This window comes from Heliconius melpomene, chromosome 16, assembly GCF_056956725.1.
Source record: "Heliconius melpomene rosina isolate 202511_hmr_F chromosome 16, ASM5695672v1, whole genome shotgun sequence".
Taxonomy (NCBI): domain Eukaryota; kingdom Metazoa; phylum Arthropoda; class Insecta; order Lepidoptera; family Nymphalidae; genus Heliconius; species Heliconius melpomene.
The window spans coordinates 7,713,733-7,734,167 of record NC_140404.1 but is presented as its reverse complement, the minus strand read 5'-3'; the positions used below and the strand labels follow the sequence as shown (position 1 = coordinate 7,734,167).

Below are 20,435 nucleotides of genomic sequence, written 5' to 3'. Positions count from 1 at the left end.
ATTAGGTTCCCAAGTTCCTTCAGCCTACCTTGCTATGTGCGAAAAACAGCGTAAAGCTTAAAAGAAAGAAACTGTACGTACCTACATATACGTTGTCTTAAATACCTGCATATACGTTCATAAACTATTTTATGTTTAATACGTATTAGACAAAGAGATTGCAAGTTGGATGGCGAAACAGTTTACCTTGCTTACCAAAACGAACGAATATAAAAAAAACTTTACTTAGTGATTGTAGCTACAATCAGCACACACAATTATCCACATTTACAACGCGCCGACATTCTAATTTTTGTAATATACGTATATACGAGTAACTTGTATAATATATTTTTTTCCAGTATTTAAATAAAAATTATTTTAACATAGATCAGCTACAATTTTTGTAGATGCCAGAGCTGCCGTACTGGGAGAGCTGTTATACTTGATCTTCAACGACAAATTATCAACTTTCAGCAAAGATTAACTTTACTAAAGTTAATATGTATTTTTTAAACTAGGCTCTCAAGTTTCTTTTGCCTACCGTCTTATAGGCGGGATACAACGTAAAGCTTAAAGAAAAAACTCTTAATAAATTACCTGATAAAGTTTAATTATATGAGGGTGATCCAGCCTCTTCATGATATCCACCTCGCGATAGACTTTTTGAAGATTGCTGGCGTCTAATTGTGATTTATCTATTATCTTAATTGCTACCTGCAACAAATTAAATTTATGTTATTAATAATATAAATAATCGTTATTTACGCATTAATTTATATAAGTACTAGGGGCCTTGCTCTCTATAACCCCCATTTAAAATAGTTTTAAAGTAAATTCATATTTAAATTTGACAATAAAATGACGAATAAGATAACAATTAAAAACAGTGTGCTCCAACGAGGCAAGATATTTTTATATTATAGAAAAATGTTAAAGCAATCTAAAAATAATAAGCTACGAAGGAATAATCCCGTAAAGTGTATTAGAGCTAGTCTCATTTTGAATTTTATGAAAAACAATGTGGCATCATAGCGAATGATATATGGAAATAATAAAAAATTCCACCCTCGCTTAAACAAAGTTCTTATATTGAATGCTTCAGGCCTAATAGAGATTCCATTTATGTTCATTTTACATGATCTCACATATGGTAGTACGTAGTTGACTATTTCATCATTTACCTATTGTATGCGGTAATATATATTGAACCATTTAACAAACGTATGTGAAAACAATCCTTTTATATACATATATGACGATAGTGTATGTATATATTTATAATTAAAAAAACCTGCTTCATGCTGTATGCCATATGCAGCAGGGTAGGCAGAGGGATCCTAGTGTTAAAACACCAATTCTTTCTTTCCGACAATATTTTTTAAAACACTTAACTAGTTAACCATCAAATTATTATTTATTACACCATAACTCAATAAAAAGAAAAAGAAAGAGGACGAATTTATATGGAACGGAACAGAACAGTTATTCGGTGATTTGCCGTTTCCATACAGACGAGAGGCACTGACGTCAAACCAGCGTGACATGCTTAGCTACGATTGAGCCAATTGACGTGATATACGTGATTGGACCTCTCGTCGATTGAATAGAAGAATGATATAGTGAAGAAAGCAATTTCAATTACTTGTTTTATATTAGTTTTGTAAATATGTTAATTGTGTAAACTTGTTTTGCTTAACGTTGTATGAAGCAGAATAGGCAAAGAGGACTTAGTGTTTGGAAATTCCGTTTCCCACTTTATGCCGAATTCTGGAGGTAAAGCGTGTTGAGTGGTTTCGATACAGGAGCGAAAAAAAAGAGGAGAGTTCGAAGAGTTCCACAAGAGTCTCGTTTAAAAGTCACACACCTGTGCCCCTGTGCCATGACTACCTCAATTTATCTTATATTAGTTGTATAAATATTTAAATTGTGTAAACTTCAGTAAAAAACAAAATTATATGAACAACCGCGTATTAATTATCTAAATCCGAAACGCTTAAAAGCTAAAATACTAAATTCATTTAATTGTGTGGAGGATAAGAGCTGACGTCAAAACTTAAATTCATTGTTTTAATGTTGATATTATCAAGGTCATGAGATAACTTGATAAATGTATAGCTTTTGTTATTTTATTTATATACACCACTGACAATCTAATCTTAAATTAATCACTATAATTAAAATTATATAAAAATGACGTATTAAGAAAAAAGTTTTTCTAACATAGGTATATAAAAACTATATGTATAGTTTTAATTTAAAACATCTGGAATTATGTAAAAAATATTCACTTCTCTATATAAATATACAAAACAAATTGAGTAAGACATTCGTATTATATGAAATAGAAATAAATATTTATATATGTATTCATATACTAGGCCTTCGTGGCCGTCTTCGTTTTGGGTTCCCACTCGAGGAAGTGAAATATTTATTTACGTTTATATATACAATTCTTCGCTCTGGTGTCCAGGCAAAGCGCGGCGTTGAGTTCTGCCACTTAACACGCAATGCCTCCAGAAATCGACAGAAAGTGGGGAACGGAGTGTCTTAACACTAGATTCCCTGTGTCTACCCTGCTGTGCACGGGTCTACATCGTGAGGCTTGATTTATATACATAATATATATCAAGTAGAAAATTCCAACTATGCATTCATTTCGACATTTCTAATCCATGTTTCAGTTTCTATTTCTGAGCCACTACGGGCGGCGTCTGCTTCAATATTCTGTAACCCATTTGCGAATGCTTTTTCAATAAACATTGCCGATTTTAAAATAGATGCAGTGTTGGAGGATGATGAGATGTTTGGTGATCTGATGTCGGTCAGCAGCTGACATTGACCCGATTATGCTGATAGGACCGTTACGCACGCATCTTTGCGTCACAGAGGCCCTTGCTATCTATCACGTCCAGTTAAGTCGATGGAAATGTTTTAACCCTGTACAGACTGGGATTTCTATACAATGATGTATAGAATAAGCCAGAATGAATTTCTTTTATATTTATTGTTACTGTTTACCTTAATAGCGAAAAAAATATATTTTATAATAGACAATTACCATATTACAGACAAAATGAGTCTTTTTAATTGTTAATCAATCAAATTGTACAATAATCGAATATTTTATAACATATACCTACCTAGTTAAAAAAAGTTTTTTATATAAATGTTCATTTTTTTCTAGATAAAAATGTAAGCCAGAATGGTGCATCTTTTGACTGTTCAAATGATGGTTACAGGTTCGGACGCTTGACAAAGTGCGACGTTGAGTTCCTGCACTCAACTTGCAACATCTCGAATATCGACGGAGAACAGTGTGTATTAACACTAAGTTCTCTCTATTTACTTTGTTATAAAACATAAAACTCAAAATCTATACTAATATAATAAAGCGGAAGAGTTTGTTTGCTTGTTTGTTTGTTTGTTTGTTTGAACGCTAAGATCTCTGGATCTACTGGTCCGATTTACATTGTTTTTGTTTTGTATGAAAGCTGCATTCTTCAGAAGTGCTATAGGCTATATAACATTACATTATACATATATATACTAATATATTTTAAAGTACTTTCTAATTTGACATGCAATTTATTCTGCCATGTTAATAACAACCGTCGCGTCGCTACGCAACCGTTACCGCGTCATTTTGATATTGATCCTTATGAAAATAAATATAATAGTCACTTTTGGCATTTTATCTAGATTGAAATTATAGTTTACTGTTTAACATTCTAATAAATAATTGAGGAGATGTCACTGATTCCAAATGACCTAGCCTACGGGCGGCATAGTATGACCGACGCGAAAGGGCAGATGACGTTGACAGTTTTAAAAATTTTCATACATTTTCGAACTATTGTTAATTTTTATGTAATTATTTGCTGTTTATAATTAATTTAAACTACACTTTGGTTCTCTTCTTATTTTATTTGATATTGCCCGCTAAATTTATCCTATTTAATAGAGAGAAATGTTTAATTATTTCGTAGAGTCGATATCTATGTACGCACGCACGGAATACTTTAGGTACTTTTCCTAATATTAAGAAATACCTATCCTTTAGTTACTTTTAATCCTTTTGTTGGTTCATTTCAATAACTCAGATAATTTTTTCTAATAATATGTATCTAATTATTATTCTTTTTAATTATTTAGGCCTATATTTCCTTACTAATTCTAATGAAAATTGAAAATAATTTCATGAATATATTTAATAAATATTCTTATAATTGAAGCAGGCGTAGCCGCGTCCGGGTCCACTAGTATATATTATAAACTTCAATAACAAAACATAAAAGGATGTGGCCTGTGTATGAAGAACAAACAAAACCTCAATTTTATAAGTGTCATTGCCTGCCAAAGCTATAACTGCAGAATTTAAAATAACAGTAAAATCAACTTTATGTTTAAATATTTGTATAAAATGTTTAAAATGTGAAACATTTTATAATTATTCTTATAAATGTAGACGAGCGTTATATTACGGACCAATTATTACATACAATTTAAATACTGCTCTGACGAAGACGTGACATATTGTTTTGGCTCACAGTACAAACACATATTTGAGATGTTTAAATAAAATAAAAGTCCCAATGTCGATTGCAGTGCAACGGAAAGTTAGATGTTATTTTAATTTTTTTTTTAACGGTGTATCCACACACAGAGGGAACCTAGTCTTAACTCCACTTCCCGATTTCCGCAGAATTCTGGAGTTTTCAAGTCATATGTCCCTGTTCCAACGACTGGAACTGACTTAATTATTTCGTTTTATAATTATTAACAACATTTAAAAAAAAATAAAAAGGTCACATCGGGTACGACCTCGGACGTATCTCTACATAGCTTAGACTTCTAATCTACTTGCACAAAAGCTTCATTACATTTCAAATAATAATTAAAATATAATAACAAAAAAAAAATAACATGTATATAGTTAAAAAAAATGTATTTTTTCTTTTTTGACGATTTTGGCGTCTTGAATAATATACCTACTAATATTAATATTTTTAGCAACCCATTGTTTTTACATTTCATGCAAATAAAAAGAGTATTTTTATTTCGCACGAACGAAGCTTAAGGCGCTTTTTTATTTTGAACGTAGCGTATGTACTTTATTTTTTTTAAAGTACACGGTCACCTGTCAGTGGGTCAATAACCTAATGTTATTGAACCGCTGTGGAACAGTGACGCGTGCCGGGGTGGAATACAACATAGATTATACTATTCTGTTATTGATTAAAATTTAATACTAATCCCTTAATTAAACTTAATATCTATATATAACACTATGGACACAAACACGGCTTTACATGTGTACCAGAATTTTATGATAATCGGTTTTAGAGTTTTGGCGTGAAAGCGTAACACACACACATTCAAAGTTTTCACATCTACAGTTTAATAATATTAGTATAATACGAAATTAAAACTTCAGAACTTCAAATTTCTTATTTAAATTAATTTTTAATTTCTCCACCTATTATAACGTACACATTGTCCCAATAGACTTTACGCGGAAAAAACTTTTTTTTCCTTATATATATGAAAATTTTACAAAATTTTAGAATAACATAAAGTTATAAAATAAAAGAGCATCTTTCGTCCTATACTTTATCAAATTATCCTTGAAACTCGGTCAGTCAATGAATATCATTGGGTTAGATATATCACAGAGTAAAAAAATATTGCGATAAAAAATATGAAGTTGAATAAATATATTCTGCATTTTTATTTAATAATAAAAATACGCGTTGTTTTCTTTATTTTTAGCTTAACGCCGCCCCCACACACAGCAGGGTAGGCAGAGGAAACCGGGGAACCTAATATAAAAACACTGTTCCCCACTTTCCGCCGAATTCTGGAAGCATTGCGTGTTGAGTAGCGGAATTAAACGCCACCCTTTGCCTTGATGCCAGAGCGAAGTATTGAAGTTTAAAGTAAAATAAAAGGGCATTTTAAAAAATATTTTTTTACAAAGAACTGTTATTACTAAGAAAAGGTAACTTAAGCTTCTGCTAATAAGTGGTAAGTACAGGCGGGAGCGCAATCTAATTATAAGTAATTAAGCTTACACGATACGACACTCTAGGGAACCAGATCGATAAATAAGCAATTAAAATATAATTACAAAATTATACATACTCGTACATACGACACATTTAGAGATTAATTACTATATTGTAGCATAAATAGAAATATATAAAATCGATCTCATCAGTACCCGGACGTAGAGCCAGTAAATGTTATTACTAGCTAGCATAATAATAACAATTAGATATTTATAAAATTGCCATTATAACGGCTGTCTTGGAAAAAAAATATCTAGTAGATTTTTTTTTACGCTTTTTCCTTAGAAGGATAGTCAGAGAGAACGGAGCTCCAAACGCTACAGTCTCTACATACCTCTTTCGCCTCGTCCACTATCATCAACCTCTTCATACATGCCCTCCGAATGGTCCTCATGCTGTTTACCTGACCTTTCATTTCTTTTTTGCCATTCTTTCATCACTCATTCGTTCGACTCTGTTCGAATGTTATTTGATATTAATGTTCTATGGATGCTCTACTCATGTTTCCCTTTTTTGTTTAGGCTTTAAGAAACCCTTTCTATTTACATGCAATCGTCTAAATGATGTTAAAAGAATATATAATTCTACAATCTTTCCACTTATTATATTAATAGCAGCACTAGCTAGAAAAAAATAATCGATTTGTCATCCAAGAATTTCATGACGTCATGTAAGATTAAATTTATCTCAACTTACTCTAATGTACACATAATATGAGTGTATTTTAAAATAAACAATATGACTTTTTATAATATAATTTATTAATGTATATATTTTAAATAAAAAATATATTTAAAAGTTTGCAGCGTATTGGTATGAGTGAAGTCTCATTGGGTGTTTAACTCCCAGATAGTGCGGCATATACCTTTGTGAGTACAATTGCCACAAAAAAGAATGTAGTGATTTTTTACTAAATTCACTTAACTTGTCCCGCACATTAAGCTTTATTAATAACTTAATCGAACAACGGATATATTGCCATATTAAATCCGGATAAACGAAATCAATTTATTGGAAGAAATATGCACGATATGTTTTTTTTAATAAAACACACACTTATCTATTTAGGAACTATATATTATTAATATATATTTCACGGTCATTTGAGTTATTTTGTTACCAGGAAACACTAGTAATTTGTTATACCCATTAAGTGTATTTCCGGGCGAGTTGTCCAAGGAAGCTATTAGGTGTAACGTTCTCTGTAATATCCGTAATTTTTTGGTCAAAAAAGATTAAAACCCCACATCATCAGTTCTACAATTACAATACCAGTTTTGATAAGGCGGTCCTCTAATAAATTAACCCAACAATTTAAACCAATTAATCGATATTTTTTTGAACAAATAAAAAATATATATATATTTTACATTTATGTTTAATAAATAATTATATTTTCGAACTTTCAGCTTTGTTTAAACTATTTACGTTTATGTTTTGTGATGTACACGAAATATTTGCACATCATTATTCATTGCCAGACCGCCTGCAACTCTGACATGGTCCTAATTTATAGTGCTTACCATTAAAGCTAACAAGTGGACTGGCGTATTCGCCATCACGTATAAACACTCGATTCGGTAATAATAATTACTTAAAAATAAACAAATAAATACAATAAATCAGCTTCACGCTGTATCCCGCACACAGCAGGGCAAACAGGAACCTAGTGTTAAGACACTCCGTTCCCTGCTGAATTCTGGAGGCATTGCGTGTTGAGTTGCAGAACTCAACGCCGCACATATAATAATTACTTCGATAGATAACAAGCGTAGCTTTAATAGATACGAATATGACAGATAAAATATATATAACATAATTTTAGTAATTATATACATTAGTTGGAAAATAGGTCAAAGAGTATAATTTTTACTTTTTCATATTTCTACCTTACCCAGTAAAGTTGACCTAAAATTTTCAGTTTAAAGTTATTTAATATTACTAAAATTATTACTTTACTTTAAATTGTATGTATTACAAATATTATAAACATAAAACATATATTTAAATATTGCGAACATATAATTTAAGTTTATAAACATCGCTCGAGACATTTACGTCAATTATTTTCTTATAATAATTATTACGATAAGCCTCAAGACATCGGGTGGATGTATTACACTCGCCATTGACGCACCTGCGGTGAGTGGTGAGTACTTTTTATAAAACATAAATCTCTCTGTGACGTCAGTACTTTTGTTAATGAGTTATAATCGAGATTTATCAAACATTCGAACGTCATCGCTATATTTTGGGCGACGATATTGGTTTTCTTACGTTGATTATTAAGTTAACACTATCCGAATCAATAAATGGTACTATAAAAATTAACTTATACCCTAGAGTCTTACTTTTACCCTAGAGTATACCATGATTACCTATAATTATGGTATACTCTAGGGTAAAAGTACCTATATTATTTGATTATTAAATAGAATTGATGTAAACGAGACGGCTGTCGCATCGAGGAGTTGGCTTTTTACGTATCCATCGCCGTCCGAATTCACTGTGATCAACAAGTCTAGACGACGATCAATAGAAGCGAGGAAGCAGGAAAGCGGGAAAGCGTGAGGGTGACAAAGATAGATAGGGTTCCCTTCCCTCCGTCCTCCGGGCCGCTTTGCTTGAGATTACGTTGCACGTAGTATTTTTCTGAGCATAATGAAACATTGCTCTACGTAGTACTTGTTCTGCAGTCCTATCGTATGCAATGCTTGTGTTTCTTTGAGTAAATGACTCCACTGCTGCAGTTTTGCAACCGACATTGCAAACCCAGTAGGAATAACGAGGTGAAATTCTACAGACGAGAGCCTCAAATTAATTATCATTGCATAAATTATCATTCCATCAGAATAAGCCTTGACTTACATTAAGGTCTAATTTAAATATAACATTCATTGTTATTAACGTTTTATATCCTTAATTATCAATTCATAATTGTTTTGAAACAACATTTATATGTATATTTAAAATTTTCCGTTTTAATTTAACTACCTATATCTATTTTGATAATTTTATATGAATAACTAGAACAAAAATATGATAAATACAGGTATTTTTTAAAGAGTTTTGCTCGTTCGTATACGTCGAACGAAACCACAGTGGGAAGCGTAGTGCCCTCCATTCTAGCACCTCCCACCCCAGTCGTAGGCACGGAAAACCTTTTTCAAGGATTCCTACCTACTCCCACTAGATTCAATTTGTTCTGTTCTGTCAGTGCAATGTTTTCCACACGAGTTTCACATTTGCTGCATATTTCGTTTCATATTCATTTTGTTAACGGAAACAAAAGGCACCACTGTATAAATATGAAAATATATTTTACAAAAAAATGACAAACTTTGTTTTTTTTTCTTTATATAAATACGAACATGGAATATTTCCATTAAATAATATTTTTTATTGTAATATTTATTTGGTTAAATAATATTAGTCCTTGGGTTTTGTACGTTTTTTTAACCTACGTACTAGTACGTAGTAGATACTCATCTGTATAATATTAGAATATTGTATTTGTATTTAAGTATATTTAGATCAGATTGTATTTTTTTTTAAGTGAATGGCGAATTAACACTTAAAAAGTGTAAAACGTAGAGTAACAGTAGTAACTTGTTCTCGTATAAAAACTTTTAAGAGGGTCGTTTCAGTCGTTATTATTTGAAATGGAAGAAAAGTACAGTGCTGAAAAGCACTCAAGGAAACCGTAATATAGCACTTTGAGTGACCAAATTCTTGGTGAAATCCACAGAAATATGAAAATAATTTAAACATTTTTTTTTTCGGCTTCACGCTGTAGCCCGCATGTAGCAGGGTAGGGATAGAGACCCTAGTGTAACAATGGAACCAGCAGCGTTTACAGTTTCACGCTTTTGCCTTGGTTTTTGTATAATTTCGAAAAATGATTTGTATTTTCTACTATGCAAAATAAAATAAAGTTCAAGTTTCTATAATTTTTTACACTCTCGATTGGAAAAATGTACATAACTAAAAAAAACAACAGATTTAGCAGATTTACACACTGCTACTAACCGACGGTATAGCATTGTCACTGTGAGACCTTGAGAACACTCTCCTACCCAAAAATGAAGTATTCAAGACATAGCTGAGGTGACCGCCAGACTGCAGAACACAGATAAGAGTGTACCTCTGACGCAGAACTCCAAAATAGATAACGCATTTGCGTCAAACGGGCATTTTTCAACCGCCCCAGTGTAAACTGAACGCGTGCCATACCAAATGATTTCCTGGCGAAATATTTGCCCGAGAATTATACGTTCTCGTCACGCGCCGTGTTTATGATCACTTTCTTAACGTATTTAGGGTTCCGTACCTCAAAAGGTAAAACGGAACGCTTATAGGATTACTTTGTTGTCCCTCTATCAAGGCCATGAGATCGTGTGGAAGTATCAAGCTGAAATTAATATCAAATATTCAGGTCTATGGTCCCTTGCAGCACAAGTAAATATAATCAAATAATGCAAGACATACACTGTAAACATCGATTTTGGTCCACTTTGCGTGAAATTAGCCGCGTAATCAAAATATATGGGTACTTTGGACCTACAGTTATGAAATTTGGCACAAATAAAGGAAAAGTGAAGTTTTATAGAATATATATTTCATTGAAAAAAATCATTACAAAACTGGGTGTATATATCTGCAAACTTAAGTTTGTCTAATTTTGCAAATTGTGTTTCCCGTTGACGTACAATCCTGAAATTGGTACGGAAGCTCAGTGGGCGAGTCCAACTCGCACTTAACCAGTTTTTTAATACAAACTTCCACTTCGTTGCGTTGCGTGAGATAAATATCGCTACAACAAATCACTTCGCAATGTGCGCAGTATTTTATCAAATCGTGATAATGTAGCATCGATCACGATGAATGAACGAAGCGTGTGAATATTTGCAGTCGTTACTATTTTTTTAGCTTCACGCTGTATCCCGCACCCAGCAGTGTAGACAGAGTGTTTAGGCACTCCGTTCCCCACTTTTCACCGAGTTCTTGAGACATTGCGTTATGCTAACGTAGTAGTTACTGTTCTACTCATATTAATCTGCGGAATGGGTATGTACTAAGTACTAAATACAGAATATTGGCTGTTCGTAAGACGGCCTCTGGCCATCACCTTGGCGCTAATGGTTCACACGGAAAAATGTTGAATAATAAAAACAACATGATGCGTGCATCCGAAGACAAGGTCGATGCCGTGGTATTTCGGGACGCGGCAACGCGCATTCGACCTCAGCCGACTCACTACACCGAATAGCTGATTGATACTTAATATGTTCATGGAAATATTTGCTACATTTAAAAAAAAAAAAAATCAAGATATAATGTCATTGGTATTATATAAATAAAAATAATAACATTTTTAATGACATAAATACCTTGAATATCCCACTAATATATTTTTCTGCGGTCGCTAATTTCTACCTATAATATAATTAAATAATTCAGAAATGCAATTTTTACTATCAATGCTAAAAATAGGGATACATTTTTTTAATAGGTACATATAAAAAAATGTTAAATACAAATAATGGCACCTTTATATATCTAACGAAGGTAAGATGATTGGGGAACAGAGTGTCTTAACACTGGGTTCCCACTGCCTACCCTGCTGTGTGCGGGATACAGCGTGACAGCTTCACGCTGTATCCCGCACACAGCAGCATTTTTAGGTAAGATTTAGTTATATTTTGATGCATCCTTTTTACATGATGTCTTAATGGAAAAGTTTAAGTAAGTGTAATTGCTTCACAGATAAACTTTTCGTGTCTATATATAATGTATCTATATCATAACAGTCAATTACAATAGATTTTAGCGTAGTGAGTCATGCCTAACGGTATTAGGGCAACGACCCACTTCAATGCACTCTTGCACTACTTCTGTCCGTCTAATAATAACAGATACATCTCGTTAATATATAATATAATACAAAAACTGGATATAAAATGGAATTATCATCAAACTTATTATTCTTACAAAATTTCCATTTATGTTCAGTTTGTCTAAAAAAAACATATAAATTCATTATCATTCATTATGCTTATATAGGTACCATTATACTCTCGCCGATATATAATAACAGTTATAGAGAAAATATAAAAACTTTGTAAATGAAATACATATACTAGATAATATACTTCGTCTTTTCAATGGAGCGCCGCGCACGTGACGAATTAATTACAGACCTATTAAAAACAAATCAGTCATATAAATTCAGAACATAATATATTAGTATGCGAGTACGTCAACATGTTTTCGCGCCAAAATCAGCTTACAATACATTAATGATGGGATATTAACTGTCACAATTACGGTTAAAAATTAAAAAATCAAAAATTAAAATCGATTTTTTTTTAAATATAAGATTTACTGAGTAACCATGTAGTTAAGTTCAACACTTTAGTACCACCAATGACGTGAGACTTATTATAATCTGTTTTTTTTTTCTTTATTGTTTTAATTCTTGTTGTTGATTCTTTTAGAGTAAATTGCTTGCATTGTTTTATAATTCTCTCAATATCATATTATGTTTGTAGTTACGATTATTTGCTAAATAAATGATGATTTAACTCACACATGATTTAAATGTATGTTTCGATTACCTGTACTTAAAATATAAAAAAAATATAAATCATATCCATATCTATTAGAAATTTAGCGCGTAAAAATTAATGATAATTGAACTATTTTTACGCAGGGTAGGCAGAGTAAACCTAGTGTTAGCAAAATAATGATTATAAATACAGATCCACTTTGGAAATGATTCTTAAAAAACGTGCGTTTTTTATTTACCGACACTATTTTACACTAGTCAAATTAACTTTAGTCTTAACACGAGGTTCCCTTTGCCTACCCTGCTGTGTACATAGGGATACAGCGTGAAGCTGTAGCCTAGTAGCATCTTTTACAGTATTGTGATAAAAAATTGTCAATTTCAAATTCGCGCAATTACAGATTACATAGCGAACTCTAGTAGGTTAAATTTAATTGAAAAAAAAAGACAATTCTGAAATGCAAAATAAACAATTGTTGTATCTATAATAAATTTGTCCGATATACGAAATAATAACAACATGTTAAACTATTACAAGACAGGAAAGTAATATAAAGCTTACATAAATAATATTTCGTTAGTTAACAAATACTTACAAACGTGAAAAAAAATTAATTAAGTAGTTCCTGTTTGTTGTTTCGTTATTCAATATCAAATTAATTAAAAACGTGTAGAATATTTAGAAAATCATTATGTTAGCGCAGTTGTTAGGTGTTACTTTAATGATTAATAAGGAGTGCAATAAAAGTGTTATATTGTTTTATCAAAGACGGATACGTTCATAATGTTCCGGCTTCTATGACATTTTCAGTCCTTATGCTTTTTTACGTCATGATTTCATGAAGAAATATGTAATAGGTAAATATATGTGCATATTTACGACGATATATGAGGGAGTGCGCAATACAATTTGCACAACAAATGCTAAAGAAAAAGAGTTTATTGTCAATAAAATAAAATTATTAATACACGTACGAGATATCATAAAAGATTATAATAGGAAAATTGTAACATCCTTACCTCAGTCTTCGTTATTCGATGTCGGGCTAACTTAACAACGGCAAAATTTCCTTTGCCAATGGTCCTTTCTATATCATAAAAACCCACCCTGATGGGAGTTTTAGCAGGACGTTCGCGATCCGCCATTGCTGATTTGGAAATCATCAAACCAGACGATCAATTTCACCTCACCAATTCTTATGATAATACTAATTATAACTCATACAATAATAGTCAGTCGTAACACTTCTAATCATATTAGCAACACAAGAGTCTCTATACCGAATACTACCAAATTACCAACGTTTAATAATTAATATTATTGACTACACATAAATATTTGGCTATTAGTAATCAACATTATTATTTAACCAGTGCTGAATTAAAAGTGTATCAAAGGTGCTGTGCTCCAGCACAGAGCACTCAAATAGACGTTTTAAGTCAATAATTTTATATAATCACTTGCACTCCGCTGTTATACTGCACAATTTTTATAGTCTCGTACAAAATATATTTACAAATTAAAGAAAATCGCGCAGAGGCGGCGCGCGTATCGTGCGCTAAAAAAACATAACGCCGCCGCCTCACCGGCTGTCAACCGGATACTGAACTCGCGTTGTAGTCGTATAACGTAACGTGCCTTTACAATTTAGTCGAGTTCTCGTCTTTCGAGTCGAGTGAGCGAGTCTCGAGTTGCGTATTCACTATTCAATGCTACATGGTAGCCATTAGCCACTAGCGAAAGACCTTACGAATAACGAATTCGACGCGACACGAGCGCGCTTTTAGCGGCCATATTAGTTTTCCGTGATGTGAGGACGTGGTTGTATATTATACCCTATCTATCTATACCCTGAAGAAGTACAAGAACTACAAGATTGTAATCGATATTGTAATTTTGTTGAATTAGATAATATTTTATTGCTAATTGTAGCATGATTAACTTTAAAATATAGACTACAAGGTGCTATTAGAGAAATTGTAAGAGACAGTGTTTTTTTTAAATATCAATCTTCCAGTATTAGTTTATTTAGATGATCTATCTAGTATGACATCTAAAAAAAAATAAGATAAAATAAATTAAAAAAAAATTATAATTATTGATACTATCAAGAATGTAAAAAAACTGAAGTATGAAAATTAAAACAAAGAACTTAACAAAATAAAGCTATAATATGAGTTATACATATGAGTTATTGATTAATAGTTATAATTTTTTGCAAAAAGTAATGGTATCCCATCAAAAACATAAATGTAAAAAGAGAGCTAAGTCATATGTTAAATAATTCTTCGTCCCGATTTTACCGATAATGGAGTTAAATTTTATCCCGATAAATATAAATAATGAATACAGCATTAAAAATAAAATCGATTATTTTCAGTTCTATATACATAGCTAACAGCGTTTCGAGAGTCAAATTGAGCATTATTTACTTCGTCAATCGATTATTTTGATCGAGTCGTATTTAGCCAACTTTACAAGTCATTCTGACATTTAGTCAATGATTCTAAAGTATCACCAAAAAGTAATAATAAAGTTCAAATTAGCGAATCATATTATTATAGAGTAAGGTAACTACGGTCTTTGATTATAGGTAGGTTATACATCCAATTTCTATACATATATTTTTTGGTTTAAAATATAAGAAATTGTGATGTTTTTAACCGACTTCTTTAAGAAAAGGAAGTTGTCAATTCGACTGTATTTTTTTAATCATATAATAAAAAAATATATTTTTTTTACAGTAGTAAAAAAATATATTTTTTTTATTATATTTATGTTATAAATTTTCACGATTCATACTAATATAGAAAAACATTGACTCAATCATACTATCGATTAATTTCGATGCTTTTGAGGCTTTGAGTGATTAACCACTACCGTACTAGATGTTCTATTTTTTAAGTAAATATTAATGAATGTGTATTATTATTCCACATTTACATTATAATGATTATTATATATTTTTTAAAATCAGTTTTAATTTTTTTTAACATACTTTTTCTCCTAGGAATAAATTTTTTTACATATTTTGTGTAGTTTTTATTTTGTGAATATTATAAAAATATAAATATACTTTATTTATTTATTATTCGTTTTATTTTATATGCTGTATACTTTTTCTTTACTTAGACCAAGCTATAAACTTGCCTTCATACGGTAATTCGTATTAAAATCGTCATTTTTGGCTTTCCTGAAATACATTAATTAACTGGCAGCACTGGTCTCGAATTTAAATCCCATTTTTAAGGAGAGCGACACTAAAATATTCATCATTTTTGCAATGTGATTGTGGAGGGATTAAAGAACTTCTCGTAAATATATTCTTTGAATGTCTTAATACACTTCGTTTTTAATCAATATATTTCCCGAATATATATAAATTTTTACACGAGATAATAAAATAAAATTTCAACTAATGTTTTATATCGGACTATGTAGGTAATACTTTTGTACCAAGATGTCGGTAATAATCTTCTACGTTTTTGACAAGAATATGTTTGTATAACAATACAATGCTTTTGTGAAATTTATATGAGCCTGCATTTGTTTATATGTGTACATAAAATAGATAGAATCATAGCAACATGAATCAAGTATCTGATGAAAATGTTCAAAATATGATGTGCAGCCAGAAAAATGCTAGCGGGAAAAATATAAGTAATAAAATATCCAAAGATCCTCCTGAATCGCCAACAGACATATGTAAATGGAGTGATAAATTACACGAATCTTTAGCAAATACTCTTCATATTAACAAACTTAATAGTAACCTAACAAATGGTACCAGTGACCATTCTAAAGATAGTGTCAACGACTTAAATAAAGCACAAGACGCAACACCTAGTAAAGTCGAAAAAAATGTAAATAGTGTACAGTGTAGTGATGCCGTAGAAGATAAAATTGTCGAAAATTGTGAAATCAATGCTGCAGACAAGGTCAGATGTAGTGAAAATGAAAGCCTTGCGAACTGTTCTCTTGAAGATCGTAAAGATGAAATTGAAATTTTCTCTTATGAATCTGAATTACAAATGCCTGAGATCATGAGACTAATTCAGAAAGATCTATCTGAACCTTATTCTATCTATACATATAGATACTTTATTCATAATTGGCCTAAACTTTGTTTCTTGGCAAGTCATGAGGGCAAATGTATTGGTGCCATTGTTTGTAAATTAGATATGCATCGAAATAATGTTAAAAGAGGATATATAGCTATGTTGGCTGTTGATGAAAAATATAGGAAAAAGAAAATTGGCTCAAGATTAGTTCAGAAAGCAATAAGGGTAAACAATATTTATAACTTTCAATATAATTACTGAAACATATACAGTACAATCTCACTTAACCTATAGTATTAAAGATATTATAAGATAACTAAAATATCTCATAAAAACAAAAGATATAATATTTTATTGTTCTATTGTAAAATATTTAAGTTGCTATAGCAGATATATCTCTGGTAGATTTACAAGGTTTTTCATAACTTTAACATATTTCTTAATTACTTTTATTACCATAGTTGTAAAACAAATGAGTTACATTGTTATGCAATTTGTAGTCCTTGTTTAAAAACCTCTTCTTGCATGTGTCAAAGAAATATATTTGGTTATTTGCTGTTTCAATCTAGCGTTGAGCCGGATTAGTTAGATTGTACTGTACATGGAAATAAGTGATACATAGATTAGTAATATTTTATTTCATTGTACTGTTATGACGCTGAGTTCATGTCATGTGTATTGAGTTGCCACTCTATTATCTCAAGAATTAGGCAATGCATGGGGAAGAGTGTCTTAATACTATGTTCCGTCTGCCTTCTGTGCTATATGCCAGATACAGCCGTAAACTAAAAAGAAAAATGTGTTTTATTTTCTAGGCAATGATAGAGGACAATGCTGATGAAGTGGTGTTAGAAACTGAAATTACAAATAAACCTGCATTAAAACTTTATGAAAATCTGGGATTTGTGAGAGACAAACGTTTATTTCGGTATTACCTTAATGGCGTTGATGCCTTACGATTGAAATTATGGTTAAGGTGAAATAAGTAGGTAACAAATGAGAAATTCTCACTGTTGTGTTTTGAAAGCTAACAAGTCTCAGACATAATAAAGCATACCATTGTTATGTGACTACCAAAACAAATTGAAGAACCATTTTGTACATCTTTAAAATAGATAAATTATATTTTTTCTAATTTCCAATAATCTCAATATTGTAACAGTTTAATTATAAATGAAAAAGTTTGCTCATAATCTTTATAAATAAAGAGTGACAAAGCTGATGGAGGAAAACATACTTTCTTCTTTTCCTTAACCAAAATGTTTACAATTGTGTGTATGAAGATTATTATTATTTTTTTGAAAGATTTTCAATTTTAAATTGTTTTAATAGAAAAGAATAGAAGATATTTTTACTTTTTTAAGAAGTCATCGGCAATAGCTAGTATTGGTATAACCTTATAAGCCTGCCATGTGAAATTTAGCCAAATGTATAGTTTGTTTGATATAATGTTTTGATGATGTGATACGTTTGTTTTATCTAATTTATGTGTTAAAAATTAATGAGAATGTTTTCCAACAATTTCTTTTATTTTTCATTAATAACTGGTTAAACTTTCTGAAAATACACAACTATGAAGAATTTTATTGTAGCTACTTATTTATTCCCTTGGTAGCTTGTACCTGTGCAATATTTATCAATGTTTTATACATAAAATAATTATGGGTCTTGATTATTCAATGCAATATTTTAAAAAAGGATTAATCAATAAATTATTGAGTCTTAATTTCACATTAGATTCCAATAAAACTCTTGTATATTTAAAATGTAGTTTTTATTAAATATAAGATAAATAGTATTAAAATGTAAATGTAGCAGTATTAGTTGAAGCTCCATCATAAACAAATGTATTATTTACGGGTTTATATTGTTTAGTAACAATTTTAATCGCTTCATGTGCTATGCATCCTCCTAGAAACGCAGATATACTATGTATCTCTGCACCACCATATCTACACATTTCATGAATATGATCATCTTTTGAAAATGGTGAACATGATATATCACTTAGTATTTTAGTGACACATGTTTTTAATTTAGCGATGTCACCTTCAGGTTCCCACTCTCCAGGTGCACGACAATGTTCAGATCTAAATTTTTCTGCAGCTCTCAGCATTATATAATGCACCATCATAACATCAGGTTCTTCTAAATATCTTGCTATATAAGAAGCAACAGCATTACCTAATTGATATTCTACAGCTATATTTGATCCTCTTATTAAAAATAAATTATGTGCATGTCTACAGAATAGCTTTACTTCATTTTCACTAATACTATCACAGTGAAGTTGCGCTACAATTTCCTGAACCTTTCTATATACTATTTCAGCTTCCATAGCTGCTTGGGCCCGATACATGCTTTGAAGTTTTACATAATGCTCCGTAGATGCTGTCATATCTGGTAATACTCCTCTGAGGGGTAATTTACCTTTTCCTTCTGCTTCAACAAAACCTCTTAATGCTGAACACATAATCCAGAAAGGTGAACTTTCTTTGGTTAAATTTGTCGCAGAGCTGCTATAAATAAGATCTTGGATGTATACTGGTAGAAATGTAGGGACCAAAGCAGTATTTACAGCTCTTAAAGTCTCCTGGAAATTTTCCAGTTCCATAGGAATACCATTTTCATCTTTGAATACAAATTCATTGATTATATCTTTAATTTCATTTTTCTCTTTTCTACTCATTGGCCATCTATTTTGATTAGTGATTTGCCATTTTTGAACAGCTTTATACAAAATAACAATCCATGGAATATGGCCATAGCCTTCTAATTCTTGGTTATCTACATTAAAAGCATCTAAGTATTCAGCAAGTAGAGGAAAAGGCACATCTAAACGTAAATCAATTTGTTCATTTTCTGGATGAGTTTCAATTATAGCATGTTCATTTATTTGTATTCTAAAAGATCCTAAAAAGCCAATAGATGTACATAACACAAAAGGAATATTTATATCCCATAAATGCTGGGCTAATTTTTGTACAACTTTTTCTCCAAGTGACGTAGCTATAACAACACTGAAACATTTAAAAAAATCTGGATTATCTTGAAGTATTTGTTCTGGTGTTTCTTGAACAGCATGACCCTGAACTGCAGGATTCAATTCCAATAGAAGTCTAAGGGTTTCCGATCCTCTATTTATTCCTTTACTCGAACATTCTAAAAAGAAATTCGTACCTATGTCTTCATCACTGACAATAATATGATCAATTACCGTTATAGCACCTACTCCAGGAAGAACAATAGATTTTAAAATTTCTGTGCCTAGTGCTGTAGCATTTATTAGGCAAACATGACTATTTTCTAGTGCAGCTTGTCCGTGATCACCCCATAATCTCAATTGCCGGTCGTATTGTTTATTTTTTTCACTTTGTTCTGGTGATTTTGGAGACGGCGAGGCCATAATGTAGTTATTTATAAAAGAGTATTGTTTACGTAGCTTGTTTAACTTATTCTGCAACTTTCATTTACAAGTTAATATTTGAAAAGAGAGAGATAGACCACTAAATCTAGGAACTGATTTCTGTCCCTACTTAAAAGCTTATATCCTAAATTCCTAATACCTTGAAAATTGAATTATTGTCAAATGCTTTTGACGTTACAAACTACTTATGTTTCGTTTATGCCTTAATAGGAGTGCCCTTTAGCACGATTTACTTTTTTAATATCTTTTTAAATGGAAACGATAATATGAAATGTAATCTCTAATAAATCTGTTAACTCCGTTCCCATTAAAATTCCCTGCTTCCTGC

General features: G+C 31.1%; 3 protein-coding genes across 3 annotated transcripts in view; 1 reads left to right on the top strand and 2 right to left on the bottom strand.

The window, feature by feature from the left end:
• LOC146530893 (uncharacterized) overlaps nt 1-14,306 on the bottom strand; it is a 47,195-nt gene extending 32,889 nt beyond the window's left edge. Inside the window, exons 1-2 of the mRNA XM_085199587.1 lie at nt 13,639-14,306; nt 580-696 (exon numbers count right to left, since the gene is read on the bottom strand). Of these exons, the coding sequence (XP_085055713.1) occupies nt 580-696; nt 13,639-13,782 (261 nt within the window). The 5' untranslated portion in view covers nt 13,783-14,306. The remainder of the gene's footprint in view (nt 1-579; nt 697-13,638) is intronic.
• Nucleotides 14,307-15,858: 1,552 nt separating this feature from the next.
• Nucleotides 15,859-18,266, top strand: LOC146530892 (uncharacterized). Its single transcript, XM_085199584.1, has 2 exons — nt 15,859-16,905; nt 17,496-18,266. Exons 1-2 carry the CDS (start codon nt 16,207-16,209, stop codon nt 17,658-17,660), a joined length of 864 nt encoding a protein of 287 aa, XP_085055710.1. The 5' UTR covers nt 15,859-16,206; the 3' UTR covers nt 17,661-18,266.
• APP-BP1 (Nedd8-activating enzyme E1 regulatory subunit APP-BP1) lies at nt 18,045-20,262 on the bottom strand. Its single transcript, XM_085199583.1, has one exon. It carries the CDS (start codon nt 20,084-20,086, stop codon nt 18,479-18,481), a length of 1,608 nt encoding a protein of 535 aa, XP_085055709.1. The 5' UTR covers nt 20,087-20,262; the 3' UTR covers nt 18,045-18,478.
• Nucleotides 20,263-20,435: the final 173 nt, after the last annotated feature.